This window comes from Anser cygnoides, chromosome Z (genome assembly GCF_040182565.1).
Source record: "Anser cygnoides isolate HZ-2024a breed goose chromosome Z, Taihu_goose_T2T_genome, whole genome shotgun sequence".
NCBI classification, from domain to species: domain Eukaryota; kingdom Metazoa; phylum Chordata; class Aves; order Anseriformes; family Anatidae; genus Anser; species Anser cygnoides.
Window position 1 is genome coordinate 59003618 of NC_089912.1, and position 17902 is coordinate 59021519.

Here is a 17902-nt window from a genome sequence, read left to right on the forward strand (position 1 = left end):
CTTCAGAGGCACAAACCAGGAGAAAAACAGCTAACAAAAATTTAGCAGGAAGAGCATTAACTGTTTTCTGCAGCCTTTCCTCTTCCCATCGCAACACATGATTGCAATTGCCCTGTATGGTTACAGCACCTTCCTTTTCTCTGCCTTGGGGTGTCTGCTCAGTTATGGACGATCCAGCTGCCCCGACACCTCTCATCCGACACGCTGACACATGCAAAGCTGCCCTGAGAAGGCATTTGGAAACGTTTCCAGGATGCCCCCTCAAGGAAGCAGGGGGGTGGCACTAACTGATATGACCTCGCGGCATTAATTTAGCAGAGGTGTGAACAAGCAGCTTGTCTGTTACTAACCAACTCAGACACAGCTCCTAACAGCTAAGAGGGAGGATGAACGTTGCACCATGGGCTAGACCCGGGCTCTTCCCAGTGAGAGCTAAGGGTTTTATCTTTGGGGAGAGCAGTGGTGCAATGTTGCACTCCTGGCGCTGCTCCTGGGGGAGGAAGGGGTGCGCCCTCCTGGTACACCTCCTGCAGGCTGGTCCCATTGCCACCTCCACCCCAAGGAGACAGGGTGCAGCGCTAACCCAACACCTTGCCCAGGACCTTTTTACCCAGCCCCACCACCCCAAAGAGCTCTCAAGTGTCCTCACCCCTGCCTCTGACTGTGAGAAATGCAGGGAGGCATCCCAGCCAGATCCTTCCACCTGCAAGCCGCAACTGGCTGCTCGGGTGGTGGACCCCGTGAGGTCCTGCTGTTAGTGCTGTTTATTTAGCAATACGATGTTGTGGTCACCTGAAGCACCACAGGAGGGAGTCGCCTAAGGAAATCTTGCGGCTAAAAATATTTGGGGCACTAGATAAGGCATTAATGCACAAACTGCAGAATTTGTAGCAGCAGGAGAACCAGATTTAGGCAGGGAAACAAACTCGATCGTGCTTCATTACCGAGAGTTATCACCTCCTGCGGGGCACGGTGAATCCTCCGCTAGACATCCATGCCTCCCTCCCTGGTGCATGACCCGCCGTGGAGCAGGTTAGCAGCACAGCATCCAACAACCAGGAAACGTCACAGCCTTCAGAAGCGAAACACGCCGGGTTAAAAGCAGGGAACTGAGTCATAGGCAGCGATAGATTCTTCTCATAAGGCAACTTTTAGCAATTATCCTGTTTTCACAGCGCTCCCAAGGGTGGCAGTGTCTAAGATCCACCCTGCACTGCTCAGTGCCGAGCAGGCAGATTTCAGAGCGAAGAGGGGAGGGCAATGGATAGGGAAGAGGCAGCACTGATGTCCCTGAATTGCTGCTGCCAAAGAAATATATGCATGGCTAGTACGAAAAGCAAAAAGAATTGCTGCTGGAGGGAGAGGCAGGGGCTCAACCTGAGCCCACCACAGTCTTTTTGCATGAGCTCAGGAAGGTGGTTGAACGTCCATATGCCTCAGTTCCTCGCTGTCAGATTGAGTCAGTCATTCCAGCCCACCCAAAACACTCTGGCAAAATCTCTCCTTGATGACTTGTCAAAATGGGAGCTCCTTTCTACCACTTCTGACAGCATATTCCTTGGTGACAGCTGGTCAGAGCAACCTTAAAGTTCAGACAGCCTATGGTTAGGCACGAAGCCTGTGGCTTCCCAAGACTCCAGATTCAGAGCAAGCATTTGAATTTCTCTCTTTTCTGTCCTGTTCTGTTCACGGTGTTAGTGGGGAGAGATGCTGAGGAGCCTTTGCACAGCTTTGGGGTGCACATCAATAAGGGCAGCGTCAAGGTTGTGAGGTTGGTGCAACCCTGTGTTAACATGTTGATAGTCTCAGAAGAGCTCTCTGAAACGGTGCTCTGAAGAAGGAGAGATTATTGCTGCTACCCAAGGAGTCATAACACAAAGGAAAAGGAAATGAGTATGTTTGCTCTGCTGAATATTACATTATCCTCAATCACTGCCTTGTGCACCTCCTGTAATGAACTCAGCTGCTTGGTCTCCCCATCCAGCCCAGAGACCACAAGGTTCAGCCCCATTACGCATGGATCTTACAGGAAATCAAAGCATGCATCAAAACAGTTAATATATTAGGATTCAGCCTGGATCATCCCTCTGCAAAGCCTGTGAGAGGCAATCTACCACATGCAGGAGCCTTTGGTTGTAGGATATGTTAAACTGATGTTCCTACTGTGACTTCAAAGTGATGATGATATTTTGAAGTGAGCTTTAAATGACCTTGCTCAAGAGACAGTAGTTTAGTTGCAGAGGCATGGAGCTTAGCACGGGGCAACCCGTCTTGTTACTGCAGCACGGAAGCCCTTGTTCATCTAATTCTCCAAGATTTCTCATTATTTTTCATTAGTTCAGCCCCAGGGTGGAAGCCCATTAAAAAAAAAAAAAAAAAAAAGAAAGAAAAGAAAACACAGACTTCTCAAAAAAAAAAAAAAAAAAACATCCACTTCCAGCTTTCTCTGGATCTGTTACATTCAGGTTCAGGGAAATCACTGAAAAGAACCTCCTGGGTAAAATATTTTTGCTCAGAATGAAGAGTGACATAATTTTAGAGGACTGTTTACAACCATATTGTTATCATTGTACTTCAACCTTATTTGTATAAATCAAATTTTTAATTTTTTTTTCACAATACCAGTTTAAATAATTACAATATCTAGACATAATTGGTGAAAATTATGCCCACCTTCACAGCTGTGCTGCAGTGTTCTGTGTTGGATACACATAGATCTATATATACCAGCTATACATAGAGATGTCTCATTTCTCTCCAAACTTTTTTCCCTTGAAACATGAGATCTTTTACGTGAGTTACAAATCTCTATTTACATCCTATTTCTGAGCTCTGTGTATCTCATCTTCCTTGTGGTTTAAAAGTCACTAGTGTTTCTTTTTTTTTTTCTTCTAACATTTTAACTCATTTGATTCATTTTTTAAGCATTTTTTTTCTCCTAACATTTCCACTTGTCCAGTTTTAGAGACAAAACAAGAAGCAAAACAGACATAAATAAAGCTGCTCACAGCTGACTTGTTTAAGGAGTGGTGATTGAAAGGTATAAAAAGGACAGAGTCCATAAGGAGAGTAAAATCCTTATTAGATCAACTGGTTTATTTTGGGGGGAGAGAAGGGGGAAAGAACAAAAACAACAACAACAACAAAAATTGTTGAATGCTCAGTCTGCCAGGTAACAACTTGACAGGTTTTTCTTTTTTTTTTTTTCCCCAGTGATATCAATTGGGTAGTAAAAGGTATTACTCACTCTACAAATGTTTGTTGAATATCTCAGCATGCAGCAAAGCTTCATCCTTAATACAGCGAATATCTGTCATTATTCAAAAGTAAACAATTCATATTTATTTCATAAATATATTTAGCTGCATTTTCATGTGCTGATTATACACTTCCAGTTCTCAGCACAAATAAAGATAAGTTTCAATGAGCTGGTAACACCTATTAATATTTAATTTCCCCCTTTCACATTCTCAGAAATAACCTTTTTATTTTTTCTGATCATGAAATTTCCAAAACATGACATTTTGAACCACGACCGAGGGGAAATAGGAGGGGGACCAGTCCCCCCCTCCAGGCCTGGTGTAAAATGAGGGTACAAAGCCCATAGGACATCACCTACTGCTGCCTCATATCCAAACCCCCTCTCTTTATCAGAGTTTCTATTAGTAGTACGTTATGGAGAAATATTGGCCACATCATCAGTTCAGATCCAGTCCAGCCCGTAGGCACACGTGGTTCCCACTAGGACAGGAAGGATTGAGCTACTGACTCAAAGCCAAGCGTGAGCATCAATACCTGCTGCCCCAAGTGTCTCCTCAAGCTACAGCCAGGTCCGTCCCTCATAAGTCTTCAAGTCAGACAATATTAAAACTGAACAATGAACGGTGAAGGCTTAACACAAGCCTCCTTTGCAGAAGAAGGAATTAAAACAGTTCACATTCCCAGCTCAAACATATGAGTTTTAGGTCCTTGTGGATCTAAAAACCTCAGAGAATTTCTCATACCTGTTAACTCTACCTGTGCTCACACAGATGCTCTCAAAGGCACTCCAGGCAGAGAAGTCTAGTGCAGGCTGCTGCTTTGTATGCACAGACTGTCTTATTTTGTTTGAAGGGAACTGTTCTGTGCTTCTTTGTGCCCGTGGTCTTCTCCTCTGACCCGCTATGAACACAAGCTGTCCAAGCCTCCTCGGGTGATCTCATTAACTCTGCCCCAGATGAGGACAGACTGGTGGGTCAAGGAAACTCATGAAAGACTAATGGATTGGGGCTGACCTGCAACTTGATCAGCTGAACTTCTCTCATTTGTAAGTATAATAAATATTGTTCTCATTCTGTAAAGGCGAGGCCACCCTCTGCATGCACAAACACATGGGCACGTTACACGACCAATCTGCCTTCACAGGACTCCAGTTGGTCCCTCCAACGTGACCTCCCAGGCATTACCTCTTAGGATGCATCTATTCAGGGTGCAAAATCTCAGAGACACCATATAGCAACCCAAAATCAGGCCAGCAGACACAACCACCAGCCTTCCAGTTCAACACTCATTCTTGTCACTGCGAGGAATAAACCTCATGTCTGCCTGCATAAAACCATGTAGATTAAGCCCTAGATACAGCACAGCTACATCTAATTTGGACTTGCAATCCGTTTTTTTGGACACAATATTAATAATAATTAAAAACAGTAAGTGACCAATGCCTAGCACTTTTAAGTATGGGAAAATCAAATGTAACATAAACTCATTGGACACTCCCATTCACAAGGTGTGGGTATACAATGCACTGTAACTGCCCTGCTCCTCAGAACTGTGCTGCATAACGCATCAGTTCTATGTACCCTCATTTATTACTAGACTAAATAAGATTAAACTTTACACAGAAAAAAAAAAAAAGTGCTATTACCAGCTAAGGGAATCAAACAGTTTTACAGTTTGAGGTCACACACATGCAGTTCTGTCCTACTGTGAATAAAATGTCTTGAAATAGTTTCACATGAGCTGCCATCCCATGGACATTTATAGCCCATCATGTCCAATCTTAAATAAATTTAGAGCGCTGATGGCCAAGGAGCCAACTGGAAAACAGTCCTTGGCTCTGAAACTCATTTGCAACAGACAGGTTGGCAAGACTTCACCAAAATTTGACAGGTCAGTATAAATTACAATTGCGTGGAAGTCTGAATCACTTTTCAGGTATTTGTGCTATTTTGTGTGGTTTTAAGGGCCAGATGAGAAAAAGACCCTTTGCAAATGAATGTTTCTGCTTTCTCTTGATAAACGGACTGTTGTTACCCTGAAAAGAAGATGGCTCATGTATAACTAACACATCATCTGACCCTACTTAATCTCAGATTCTTTTAAGAATGATGAAAAAATACAGCCTTGTAGAAATATTCTAGTATTACATGTCTTGAGACACCCTTCAGTCCCTCTGAAGACCAATTGTTATAACTCACGCCAAGTCCCAGGCTCAGACTGGAGCTGCCAAGCAGTCCTGGGGCTGCAAACCACCAGGTAAAGGGTGGTGAGGCCCAACCAAAAGAGCATCACCATGGGTTGTGGGACATAATGGTCCTTCCAAGGAACAGCACAAGTGATTCTTGTCTGCTCTGCAGGTATCAGACAACAGGCTGGGAATAGGCGCCCAAATTTTCTTTGCTTTTGCATCTCCATTGGGTCAGTAGTTCTTATTAGTGCAGCTACAAGCTATTATTAATGCTCTCCTCCCCCACCACTTAGGTAGGACATCAGACACCCTTGGAGAGATCCAACACCTGCAGCACTCAGATAAAACCCAACAGATTAAATCGGTTTTGAGCCAGTCCCCTGCATTAAGGCTTAGCCACAGACATACAAACCCAAGTTTTCATAAACACAAGTGAAGCAGCATAAGGCTGAACAATAGTCCTTCCTTGTAATTAATACCTGTAATGTAAATTAATCCAGGCTGCCAATAGCAGCTGCTGGGTAAATAAGAATCTGTGACACCATCACTATCAAAGCACCAAGGGCATATGATGCCATGGATGTGAATACAGGGAACAGAGGATCATTCAGGCAGGAGCACTTAAAATGTAACCTGTTCTCCTTGAAAAATGTGTGGCATTCAATGGGGAACCTAACAGGAGTCATTTTATCCAGTTAAGCAAATGCAGTCATTCAGCTGTCTGCAATCACTAAGTCTTCCTGCCTTCTGCTTTGTTTTTTTTTTTTTTTCTTTTGGTCCACCTTTTCAATTATATGTTGACAATTTTGGGGGTGCATATTTTTTTCTGCCTTTTTAATAATGCCATTTTTTTCTTTAACTTTAAATTAACCTCTTCAAAGCTCACAGCCCTACAGGGATTCCCTGACTGATTTGTGCTCTGTACCAAAAAAGAGACCAAATCTCCCCATGGCTTTAGGCTTTGGTCCAAAACCAACAATCCCTTTCAGATACAAAGCCTCTGCAGAACTTCAACAAAACAAAAACCTGACAAAATAAATCACTCTACTTTTCACCAGTCCACATCCCACACACATCACAGAAAGCATGCACGTCCCAGCAGTGACCTTTGAGAAAGGAAAGGTAAATCTTCACAACAAAGATGTGAAAGTTCTCCAGCAGAAGATCAAAAGCTGAAGATGTTGTAGGAGAAGGAACATGGATGAAACTCATTTGGTTACCTCCAAAACATAATGGACTGTGGCAGCAAATGGAGCATGAAAGCAAACACTGGACTAAGGTCTTTAACATCAGTGCCGGGATGGTTTACAAAGAAAAAATAAAGAAAAAAGGAAAGCAATGACTGAAGAGACATGACTAGAAAGGAGAGTACAGCAGTAAAAAGCTGCTAATGGGAACAGAGACTTGAGAGGGAGCAAACCATCTTTCTCTACAGGCACATAAAATCACCAAACCACATAATTATTCATTTGTCTAGTAGTCTAGAAAATATGAATACTCAAAGAGTAAACACAACCGTTCAATTCACTTGAAATAAAAATAACAAAATAGGGTAAATTACTTAGATGTATGAAGAAAATCATATCACAATCTCATTTCAGACCTTTATGAATTTCAGAGGGAGCCAAATGAATTCAGATGAATTTACATTTGCAGCTGACAGTTCACCTCAGCAACCTGGGAATGTTTATCCTTCATTAATTATGGTTCAAGGGGAACTGCAACCTGAGATAGCTGAGCTAACCCTCTCCTCTTACAGATTCAGACCTGCCACCTGGAAGGCGTCCAACCCTTCACCCATGCCTCTGGCCTCAGCCCAGCTCCCTGCATTTATGGGGGCAGCTGCAGAGCTCCCAGGCTGTGGCACTCAAAAGTGGCGTTTTCTATCTGATAAAGGTGACAAGAACAGATGCGTTTTTGACAAATGTCTGCTTGAATCTCCTCTTTCACACCCTTAAGGCCAGGGACAATCTCACTTGTATTTTTCCTGGACATCCAGAGCCAAGCACAGTGTTAGCAACTGAACTATAACCCAAAACCACTCCTCCAGAAGAGCATGTGCTTGGGAGTAGTTTTTCTGCTGCTGAAATGCAAAGTCTCTCCATCAGTTTCATTGTAGCTGCACTGATTTTTACCAGCTGAGGGTTTAGCCCACCAATCTTTCCCTGCTGAGAGACAGGTGTTGAACAGGATGGAGGAAATCACAGGCATTCGTTTGAATCAGCTCTCCCAGGCAGGAGCAATAATAAGTTCAGAGAAATTGTTGTGTCATTTAAAGATTTATTAAGATTAAGTAGTTGACTTCCTCCTCAAGGGAACCTCTCTTTAATTGTGTCTTGCTTTGACTCATCCACTACCTTCTCCAGACCCCTCCTTCCCCACCCAGCGCAAGTATGCTAAGCTCTTCTTTTTCACAAACTGAGAGGATAAAAGAGCAGTGAAGCACTGTGGTGCTCTCAGTCCCACAGCCACTGGGTGGGGGATTTTGGCAGAGCATCTCCAGACATTATCTCATCCCCTGATGGCATCCACCCTGGAGAGGTCTGCATCTGTAAAATACTTCCACATACATTTCTTGTCAATGTGCATTATTTGTATATTATAAACATAATGCAGTCTTTCATACATACACCTTCAACACACTGAAACTGTTTTAGGAGATCCCATCTTAGCAAGGGGAAATCATCCAACAGTTCCGGGACAAACAGCATCACAGTGTATTGTATGACTGTTAACTTCAACAGGGTATCAATAAAATAACAATGCTTTGCCCTCCTAGAGCATCCATCAATACTCAAAGCACTCTATTAGGACTTCCAGTAAACTGCTTTACCGCCTAAAACAGTGCTAAGTGGTCATATCAACAATGGCAGTGCAACTCAAAAAGACACGATACTAACAAAAACACAAGTTTTTCCCCTTTTCTACCAAACTACACCTTTCCCTTACTTTAGGCTTATGACTAATGGTGGGTGCGCTTCACTTTCCATGCCCAAAATTAAACTCCCATAAAGAAGTGGTGCACTGGCAAGGTGAACAGAGAAATACAACCTGGTTTCCTCGTTAACGCTCGCAGACAAACTGCTGACCACCTGAGGCTGGTTTGCTGGCTCCACTTTCACATCTCGCTCGCCTCCCCACTCACGTTACATGTGCTGTACATCACCACATGGCCTACATGCTGTTATCAATTTGGGAGTACATGTCTGGTTTGCAAGCTGTCCTGGCTCCGTTTCAACATCATTAGCTTAAAACCACTCTGAAAAATAGGCACCGGTTCAATATGGATATCATACACATTCAGTAAAGCGGTGTAGGATTGCAGTCAGAGGGTTGGCTTGTTTGTGGAAATTTCTGGCAGGTCATCACCAGAGCCTGGAAACACTGAACCTCGCGCAAAGGATGTAACCACAGTGCCTCTTCTGATAACACACACCATGCCAGCTACATCTTCTGGGGTGGGATGCCATGCATCCCTCTGCAGACATTTAATCTAATTTCAAGCAGTCATCATGTATTCTCCTGCACTCAACCAACAAGTGGAGCTTCTCCAAATAGTGATTTAACCTACCCTGAGATGTCAGGTGTAATTTTGGAAAAAGGAATTACCCTCTGGAGGCATCTTGCATCTTCCTATTTCCCTCTCCACTGACTGTAACAAAAACTTAAATTAGCTTACACCAAGCGATTACTTTTTGTATGGCTGAAGTAATCTGAAAGCAACCTTGTCCTTTCTGACAAGGCACCAGGAAGCCAAGCCCGTCGGAAACGCTTACTTTTGGGCACATCCATGGGATTCAGGCTGCCGATGAGGTCTCTGACATAGAGCCCGTCCCCATCCTCCTTGCTCAGCCAGTTGTTGCAGGGGAAGTAAAACCGGAGGTGAGGTCTGTTCATGTCGGTCACGATCACACGGTCCAGGAACCAGCCTGCATTCAGTCCGGTGTTATCGTGCTCAATCCTGGAGGAACAACAACCAGCGTGTGAGGGCCTGGATTTTATATTTTCATTCAGGTTGGACACCAGCACTATAATTTTGGGGAATATTTAATACTAGACAAGGCTAGGGTAACTGTACACAAAATGCCTTCTTATACCTGGCTGTCCAAAGTGTTTCACAGGATTAAGGGCTTCTATGGGATATTTTGCAAATAACAACCTTCCGTATGTATTCGTGTGAAGATGTCAGGTATGCTACTGTCTGCTAAGGAATGCACACATATGCACACCTGCGTGTTCATTCAGCATATGCATTTATTCACCTTCTACTGCATTTCAAAAATATATGTGACTCTACCCCCTACATTGGATCTTTTCTTTTTTCTTTGCTTTATCCACCTCTTCCAGTCTTACCAGCTTTCTTTGCACTCCTTCCTGATTTTTAATTTTATATAGGTCAGTCAGATGGTGGTTAAACATAATAATTATCATTCACATTACACTAATTCAGCAGAATGGAACAACAAACCCAATTTAACTCCATCAGAATATAAAAACAGCCTTAAATCCTTTCCTCTGTGATTGTGTATGACAGCAATACAATTCTTGATGGGGAGTGTGGATAGTTATAAGCAATACCGTAGGTGATTTCATGCTTCAGTTCAAATCTTAGGCAGTAAACAAGCTTTTACCACCCCTTAACTTCACCTTGATGGGAGCGTGTTAACAAATAATGAATAAAACATGGCAAGACTAAAACCCCTGCAGCCTGTCATTCGATTAGCACCTCACAGAGCACGTCGTCTGGTGGCAGTGTTATGCGGTTACCTTATTTTCTTTATTTGTCCAACATTGTTGGTTTTCACTCGGAACACATCTGTTTTGCTCCTCTCAAAGGCGGTGCTGCTCCTGTAATACACACGCAACAAAAGCTATGGTAAGAAAATAACCTTGCCAGCCAGCCCGCTTTGGGGTTTCAGGACGAAGCGTCATTTCTAACACTGGACAGACCTAATTTTCAATGTCCTCTTTGCCACGGTAAGTTTCAGATAGCTCTACATGCTGACGTTTAACAGACCTTTTCCTTCTCGAACTCTAAGCATCCTCTCAGAAGCTGAGACCAGAGCTTTGGGGGAAATGCAATGCTGGCCCAAGTAGATGCAAGCCTTGGATCACATTCCATATCGCCTCCAAGAGTAAAACATGGCAGACGTTTTAAAAATCCTCAATTAAATCCCTGTACAGGTAAGAGCTAGGGGAGACTGTAAGACTTTCATGCTGGCAAGTGGTTTTCAGAGATGTCTGAAAATAATTTCTGGTGAAGATATATCAAGGCAGCACTAAGGAGGCCAAACTTGTTTTAAGAGCTCCAACTCTTTAAGAGCTCCAGCTTTTTGGTAATACCTCTTATGTGGTTGCTCAACTCCACCAACCCAAACATCGGTTACTAAAACACAAAGGCAACAACAAAAACTAAAGGATGTTTCCAGCTGCTGCCCTCGGGGGTGGCTGCCCCCCTCATTTGGAGGGGTCAAGCAGAAGCTTCATTTCACTTTTATTGACCAGCCCCTGTTGACTGAACCAGGTGGAAGACTGGTGAATCTAGACCCGTGCACACCCACGTTAGTTGCGTTACAGCCCTCAGTATGCTTCTCATCTCTGTTTCCCACTCCCAGAGGTGTTCTCTCCTGCCATCTTAGTCCCCGGGCATTGAGCAGATCCACTCTGGGTGACAGAAAAGGAGCTCCATGGTTTGAAGGTGCTCCACATCCCAAAGGTGCTCCACATCCCAGCACACTCCCTGCGGGCCTGCCCAGAGCTCAGCCAGAGACAAAAGCATCTGCCTGTCCCAAGGGTTTCTTTCTGCTCCCATCTCCCAGTGATTTTGTAACAGCCACTGAAACGTCCTTTGCATCTTTCTCCTGCAGTCTGTATCTCATTTAAAGCCAAACGTCTATAGGACAGGGAGCCGTTCCTTTTTTTGCTTGTTTGTTTTGTTTGGGGGAAGTGTGCAGTTAGTACTTCACAGGTGCAAGCAGAAGGCAAAATGAAGTACACTGGCCCAGGTCAAGAGATGTAGAATTTAATTCCCAGTTCTGCCTCCAGCCTGTGGTGTGATCGTTGGCCAGCACCTCCACCATTTGGAGCTCATACTTTCCACTGTGAATAACGTCAAGGCAAAACCCGCCCTTGCTCTCAAGACACAGCCTCTCCCATCTGCCCTCCCTGACCGGCCTCGATTTCACCTGTCTGCTAATCCTAGAATCATTAAGGTTGGAAAAGCCCTCCAAGATCATCTGGTCCAACCATCACCCTACCACCAATGTCACCCACTGAACCATGTCCCTAAGCACCACATCCAACATTTCCTTGAACACCCCCAGGGACGGTGGTGCCACCACCTCCCTGGGCAACCCGTCCTAAGCATTGCTGCAGATGATTAAACACAGCAAAATCCAGAAGTCATATTAAAAGGAACAAGAAACTGCCGTGCTTCAGCAGCATAAAGCCGCAGTGACAAGCAGCTTGTACTTGGGAAGTTAATGAATATTAATAACCCAAGCAACGGGCTTTGGTTTTGCTCAGCACTCTTCTCCGCATCATTAAAGGATGTGCACGCGGCTTTGTTTAAAGGTTATTTCACGTGTTCTCCTCTTCCGTCCTGCTGTCCCAGGCACTGTGCTAGGACCATCGCTGCTACATGAAAAGGCTAAACTGGTTAACCTTGCCTTGCAGACAAGAGATCCAGCCCAGCTTCCCCTAGCCTGGCTGTCAGAGGGAAAACAGCCAGCAAGCGCTAGGCAATTAGTTTGCCAGGCTTGAGCAAGCGCTGCAATGACAGTGGCTTCTCAACAGAGATCGATGCGGCGCTGCAGACAGCATATGGAGCTGTGGAGATGGCTCAGAAGTAGTAAGTGAGACTAATTAGTCCAAAGCTCATCATGTGCCAGTCCTGGCGGCTGCTGGTCTAATGGAGAAAAGGTGGAGCACGGCTCCACAGTGCCCAGCGAAAAGATGCTCCAGCAGATGCTTCTTGAGGCAAATTCCTGCTGTCAATGGGTAGGAAGAGTCTGAGCTGCTTAAGAGTGAATGGCTTATAGTGAATTTTATCCAAAAAGAAGGGGGAGAAAGAGAAGTTTCAGCTGGGCCACGTCAGAGGCTGGTCCAGGCTGGGCTGAGAAATACACAGCCTGATTGCCATCAGGAACTTGTTACGCCAAACAGTGCAGCACACTGGGTTGCATAGCTCTGGTGGCAAATAAAGCTGAGAAAAATCTGACTTGGAAATGGTAGCACTAAATCCCCAATGTTCAGGCTTCACTGGGTTCAAACCCAGGGCTTGGGCATGGATTGCCATAAACAAAGGCTTACTCTAGAGCTTGGAAGAATTTCACTCTAACAATTGGATGGGAATTCAGGCCAGGGTGACTTCAGAAATATGTTTCAATCACTGTTTTTTTTTTTTTTTAACATATATAATTGACTTTAGCAGCTCTATTTTTTTTTTATAATCTGCTGTAGTGTTTTACCCACATGCAATGTAAAAAACATCTAAAGAAGCTCACTAGATATTAGTGCATGAAATGCTCAGTATATTTGGTATCTGAAGCCATTTTCAGATTAATTTGATTGAATGACTGCCTGCAGGTTGCACTCACTACTCACAGCACTGCAAATGTACAAACAAGGATTTAGAGCACTCTGTCCCCTGCCTGGGTAATTCACAGTGCTAAAACACACCACAAGACCTGGTGCATGCTCAGGCGTGGTATTTATAAATCTCTGCATGGATCTCCTCTGTAGGCCGCCAGTGCAGAGGACAGAGCCAGTGCCATGAGAGTTTCATTGCTACTTGGTGTGCTGACAAAGAGAAACTACTATTTGTAGAAAATAATCTTCACCTCTGACCAGCTAACCAAACTCTTTCCAGAGGTGGGCTCAGAGGAACAGAGGGAAAACCTGAGTACTGATCATAGCAGAGGCATAAAAATAAAAACCATAACCTTTAGCAGCAACGCAGCAACCTGAACCAACAGCTCCAAACCACTGCGTTAATGACAATTTACATTGCCTTTATGCTCAGTGTTTTATCTGATGGCACTCTGTACGCCCAGAACCTCCTGCAAAAGCCCATGGAGACCATGGAGGCCCAGAAGCACAAAGTGCTCTGCCATGGATGTTTGTTCAAACAAAATTGTAGAGACGCTCCATTAAAACATGGGGAAGAGCCAGCTCCCAAAAGCATCTCCCTGCGGGTCCGCCTGCTCCTGCCACTGACGTTTACCAGCAGCAGCAGGGAGCAGAGCAGCAGGAGAAGATCTCAGAAAGTCACTCAGGGAAAACCATCCTACAGCATGTCACCTGCCATGGAAACATAATGTTTGGTTCACCTGTAATCTCACAGGAGGAACATTTCTCATGGACCAGAGGTGGGCAATACAGTTTCTACACATGCAGGTGGCAGAAATGAGTATTCTTCTGTCCCTGTTGGTTTTCCTGGCCCGAAACAACAGCTTTGGTCATCCTCTTTCTATATATCTTGTAGGCTGGGCATCTCTGGGTTATCAGGCTCTGATGGAGAATGCAGCTTGCCAGAAGATGCAAGAAGATATTGGGAAAACGCCTACAACGTGTTTACCTTATTCTATTTCTCCTTATGCAGCCACTGTCGATCACTGCTAGAGAGAGGACACTGCCTGGATGGACTTATGGACAGCCTTGCTGAAGAAAAACATATGTTCAAACCATATTTACCCTTAACGCAGAGCTCCGATAGCAGCATCATTAACCTCCTTCTTGGAGTGAGCGAATACTCCAGAGAGTTTGGACTGCAAATATTTTGCCAAGACTGTTGTCATGAAGCTGACAACATCAGTCAGCGAGCGGCTGGAAATACCGCATAAGGCAGCATGCATCTAAAAATACTCCAGATGGAAAAGAAACCAGCTGAAAAGAACAGCGACTGCAAATGTCTCCATACAGAGGACATGATTTTCCTTTTTTTTTCTACAAATAACCTGACCAGCAGAAGAAATTCTGCTTAAAGAAGCACAGAAGAATTACCACATAATGAAAAAACAGTCCCACCTGAGGAGATTTAATTGAATGAGATAAATTACTGTGGAACACTGATGACACTCAGGAGCCAAACACCAGCCCAACACCATGAGAGCCCATGTCTGAGCTTACCCTGAAACTTTACAAAGTGCCATAGGGCACACTGAAATGGCCCTTGTCCTATCCATAAGCATTCACAGAACGGATTTCAGTAGCCTTAATAACACTCATTGAATAGCTCCTTCACTTTACATCACAAGGAGCAACAATAATTTAATGTCAGTTTTTCGTGTTCAGTGGCATGGTTTGCAGAGAAAACAAAAGTTGTATTTAATTTAGATAATCTCAGCTATACAGAATGTCTTTGTTATCTACACAGTCTGTTATTTTCTAGACAAACTGTATACAAAGCAGATAGGACCATCTATAATGTTGCAAAGCTCACTCAGCATTTCCCAATATTGAAGTACACTTTGATTTGCATCTGCTTCAGCAGATTTGGGGGCAAATTTTTCTCTGCTGAAAGTTTCCGTCTCAGTCCCTGGGGAAATATTCTGCAAAATTTTAATAAGAATAGGCTTAGACATTTTTAAGGCTGAGGTTAATGTATTGTACGTGAAAAAGTTCTTCCATGCTTTTGTTGAGGACAAAACCCACTGTGTGTTGGGGTGGGGACAGGATTTTGCACTGGACAAAAATGTTGGGTTTGTTCCAGGAAGGCATCTTACGTTCATCTCATGGAGAAAACCAGACAGGTTTTACAGTAGTTGATGCTGACACTTGGCCAACAGGGACCTGATCAAGCACCTGAACTCCCTGAAACAACTGAGTAAATTCCTGTTCCTCCCTGTAAGTCCTGACCTGCCTGTAGCTGGTACTACCGGTTGCCACTTGTCTTGTTGAACGCGGATTATATCTATACGTACGCCAATCCTACAGGCTTTAATCTTCAGGTTGTTCAACATCACTAAGCGCCCTCCCAGGTGGTTTTGTCCATGAAATGCTCGATGCAGGCTAGAGGCAGTGTGACTGGGTGAGAGAGGGAACAAATCTCCCTCTTGGTTTCTTTTTTAGAAGCAAATTTAGACTCCAAAGCGTGCTGTCAGGTCACTCTGCCCCAGTCTTCAGAGTGCAATGTTAAGTGTTGCAGATTTGTAGAAGCGTATATTAGAGGGAGGTTAGATACATACACAGCTTTAACACAGGAAATATCCTGTGCCATTAAAAGTATTGCAACTCATTTCTGAAGTGCTTCTGCAGCTATGCAAGAGGTATTGAACCACTGTTCTTGTGGTTCATAGGAAACCTGTTCTTTTGCTTTCTAGCTGGACAGCTCTTTCCATGCCAACTTTCTAATACTTTCCAACTTACAGCTTTTATTATTGAGAGTATTTTATTGAGAGTATTTGTTCATTTACTCCAGAGCTGTTAAACTACTAAATCAGACCTTCTGCAACTTGGTACAGCTCAGTCGCAGTAGGGCTACAAAGATGAACATGCTCTTAAGACCGCCACATAGATACTCTGCAATTCATCTGTACTTACTGGCATTGGGAACTGGCAAAGCGAAAAGCTCTGTACAGTAACTCAAGACTTGGTAGAAGGGATGACCAGTTTAAGGTATTCAGCATGGGGAATCAAATAAATAAATAAATAAATCTACTGCACGGTTCTCAAATTCAGTGGCACTGCAAGAAGCCAGCTGTCACTTAGCATTTATTTCATCTTTCTTTCAGTGCCAGAGCTGCTATTTTTTTTTTTAAGGTGGCAGGGGATCATGAGTATTTATCACAGTTGCCACATGCACAAAGTGTAAACCTGTCACTGAAAAGTGAATTCCTTTACATTAAACACACATAAATTTGCTGCTGAACACTGTGACTGGCTGAGTTTTGTGATCAGTCCTATCCCTTCTTAACACCAAAGTGGCAGAGAGCACACAAGCAAGAAGAAACAAAATGCTGGGGAGGATCAGCACTGCTGGTTGATGTTGTGTTGGACCACAGAGAAGCAGCTCATAGCTGTAGGAATGGCCACAGGGGCTGCCGAAATGCCACCAAGCAATGCAAGTACAGCTGCCTTGGTGTTCACTCAAACTGGTGATGGAGCTCGTGAAAAGAAGCCTAAATTCAACAATGCTTTTAGCCTCTGGCTGAGCTGTAGCTGGTGCAGGATGGCAGGTGGGAATCTGGAGAGCTTTGTGAGCTGGATTTTTTGCTGAGTGCAGCTGGGGCCAGCACCCAGCCACCACCTCAGACACCAATGGGGACCACTTACAGAGATGCTGCCATTCCCAACTCAGAGAGAACAAATACAAGGAATTATTCCAGCCCCACCCCCCACCCCCCCCCCCAGACCCAAAAATTACTTGGCTCAACCTCCTGGCCTAAATAAATACATCTTGTTGGACATAATTTGGGTGCTGCCACTTCCAGAGGTGATGTTCCTTCAACAGTTCATTATGAAGATTTGTGTCTGTTTTCCACAGTTACCTTATTGTTGGCAAATGATAAAAACACATGATATTTCAACAGCTTGCCATGTCTTCCTTTCACTGTACATGACAAAAAGAGCTGAAATGTCATGTATTTCACTACCAGCACACAATCACAAAAGAAATAAGAAAAACCTATTCTAACTGGAAGCTGAAAGGGTAGTACCATCTTTAGTCAGTGCAGGATATGTTGTCTTTCTATCATACAATGGGAAATGGAAACACCTATAAAAATGTCATGCATTTGCAGTCATGTCATAAGTGAAATCATGTAAACATTTAGTTGAAAGATGCATGAGATTCCATCCTTTTGCCATATTCACAAAGCTGCATAATAAATTTGGGGGCAAGTGGACTATTTCATGTTTTGCTTCAATATTTAGAAGACAAGACTACCAGCTAAGCATATCTGCAGAAATTTCTAAGTTCAGAGAAGCTTTTTTTCTCTTGTTGTTCCTTGATCACTGTGATGCACGAGGCTTTGCTTTCAGATGCAGAAGTGTTGCTGATGTTTGGGAAACCCCCAGTGGAAAATTACAGTTGTAGTTCTAAAGGGCACCTCCTACAGGGCTGGTTTCAAGAGCCCTGAACTGCAGAAGGTTGGCTTCCCATCCTTTCATCCTTTCTTACCAACGGCTCATTCATCTTCTCTCTGCAGCAACAGGGACCAAGCCCAAAATGTTTACCCAGATCTGGACAGGCTCAGACTGCTTCAGCACAACCTAAAACCATCCCTGTGCATCCTTGATTTCTGTCGCACACACAAAAAAGTGGTGAGTACAGGAGGAAAGAGCAGGCTGAGATGACTCGTAGAACCATTAACTCATTTAAGGTCACGGCTGATTAAGAAATCTATTATGGGATCTCCTGACTTCTTCTGTAAAGGGCATGCAGTATTTATTTGTTTTTTAAGTTTTTAGTTTTGAAAGATAACATTTGGATTCTTTCCATAGCCACGTGCA

The 17902-nt window shown here is 43.9% G+C and overlaps 1 protein-coding gene across 2 annotated transcripts in view; it reads right to left on the reverse strand.

Moving 5' to 3' along the window:
* Positions 1-10291, reverse strand: part of LOXHD1 (lipoxygenase homology PLAT domains 1) — a 114532-nt gene extending 104241 nt beyond the window's left edge. For both annotated transcript variants that reach the window (XM_048051463.2, XM_048051465.2), the window contains exons 1-2: positions 10217-10291; positions 9226-9410 (exon numbers count right to left, since the gene is read on the reverse strand). In XM_048051463.2, the coding sequence (XP_047907420.2) occupies positions 9226-9346 (121 nt within the window). In that variant the 5' untranslated portion in view covers positions 9347-9410; positions 10217-10291. The remainder of the gene's footprint in view (positions 1-9225; positions 9411-10216) is intronic.
* Positions 10292-17902: the final 7611 nt, after the last annotated feature.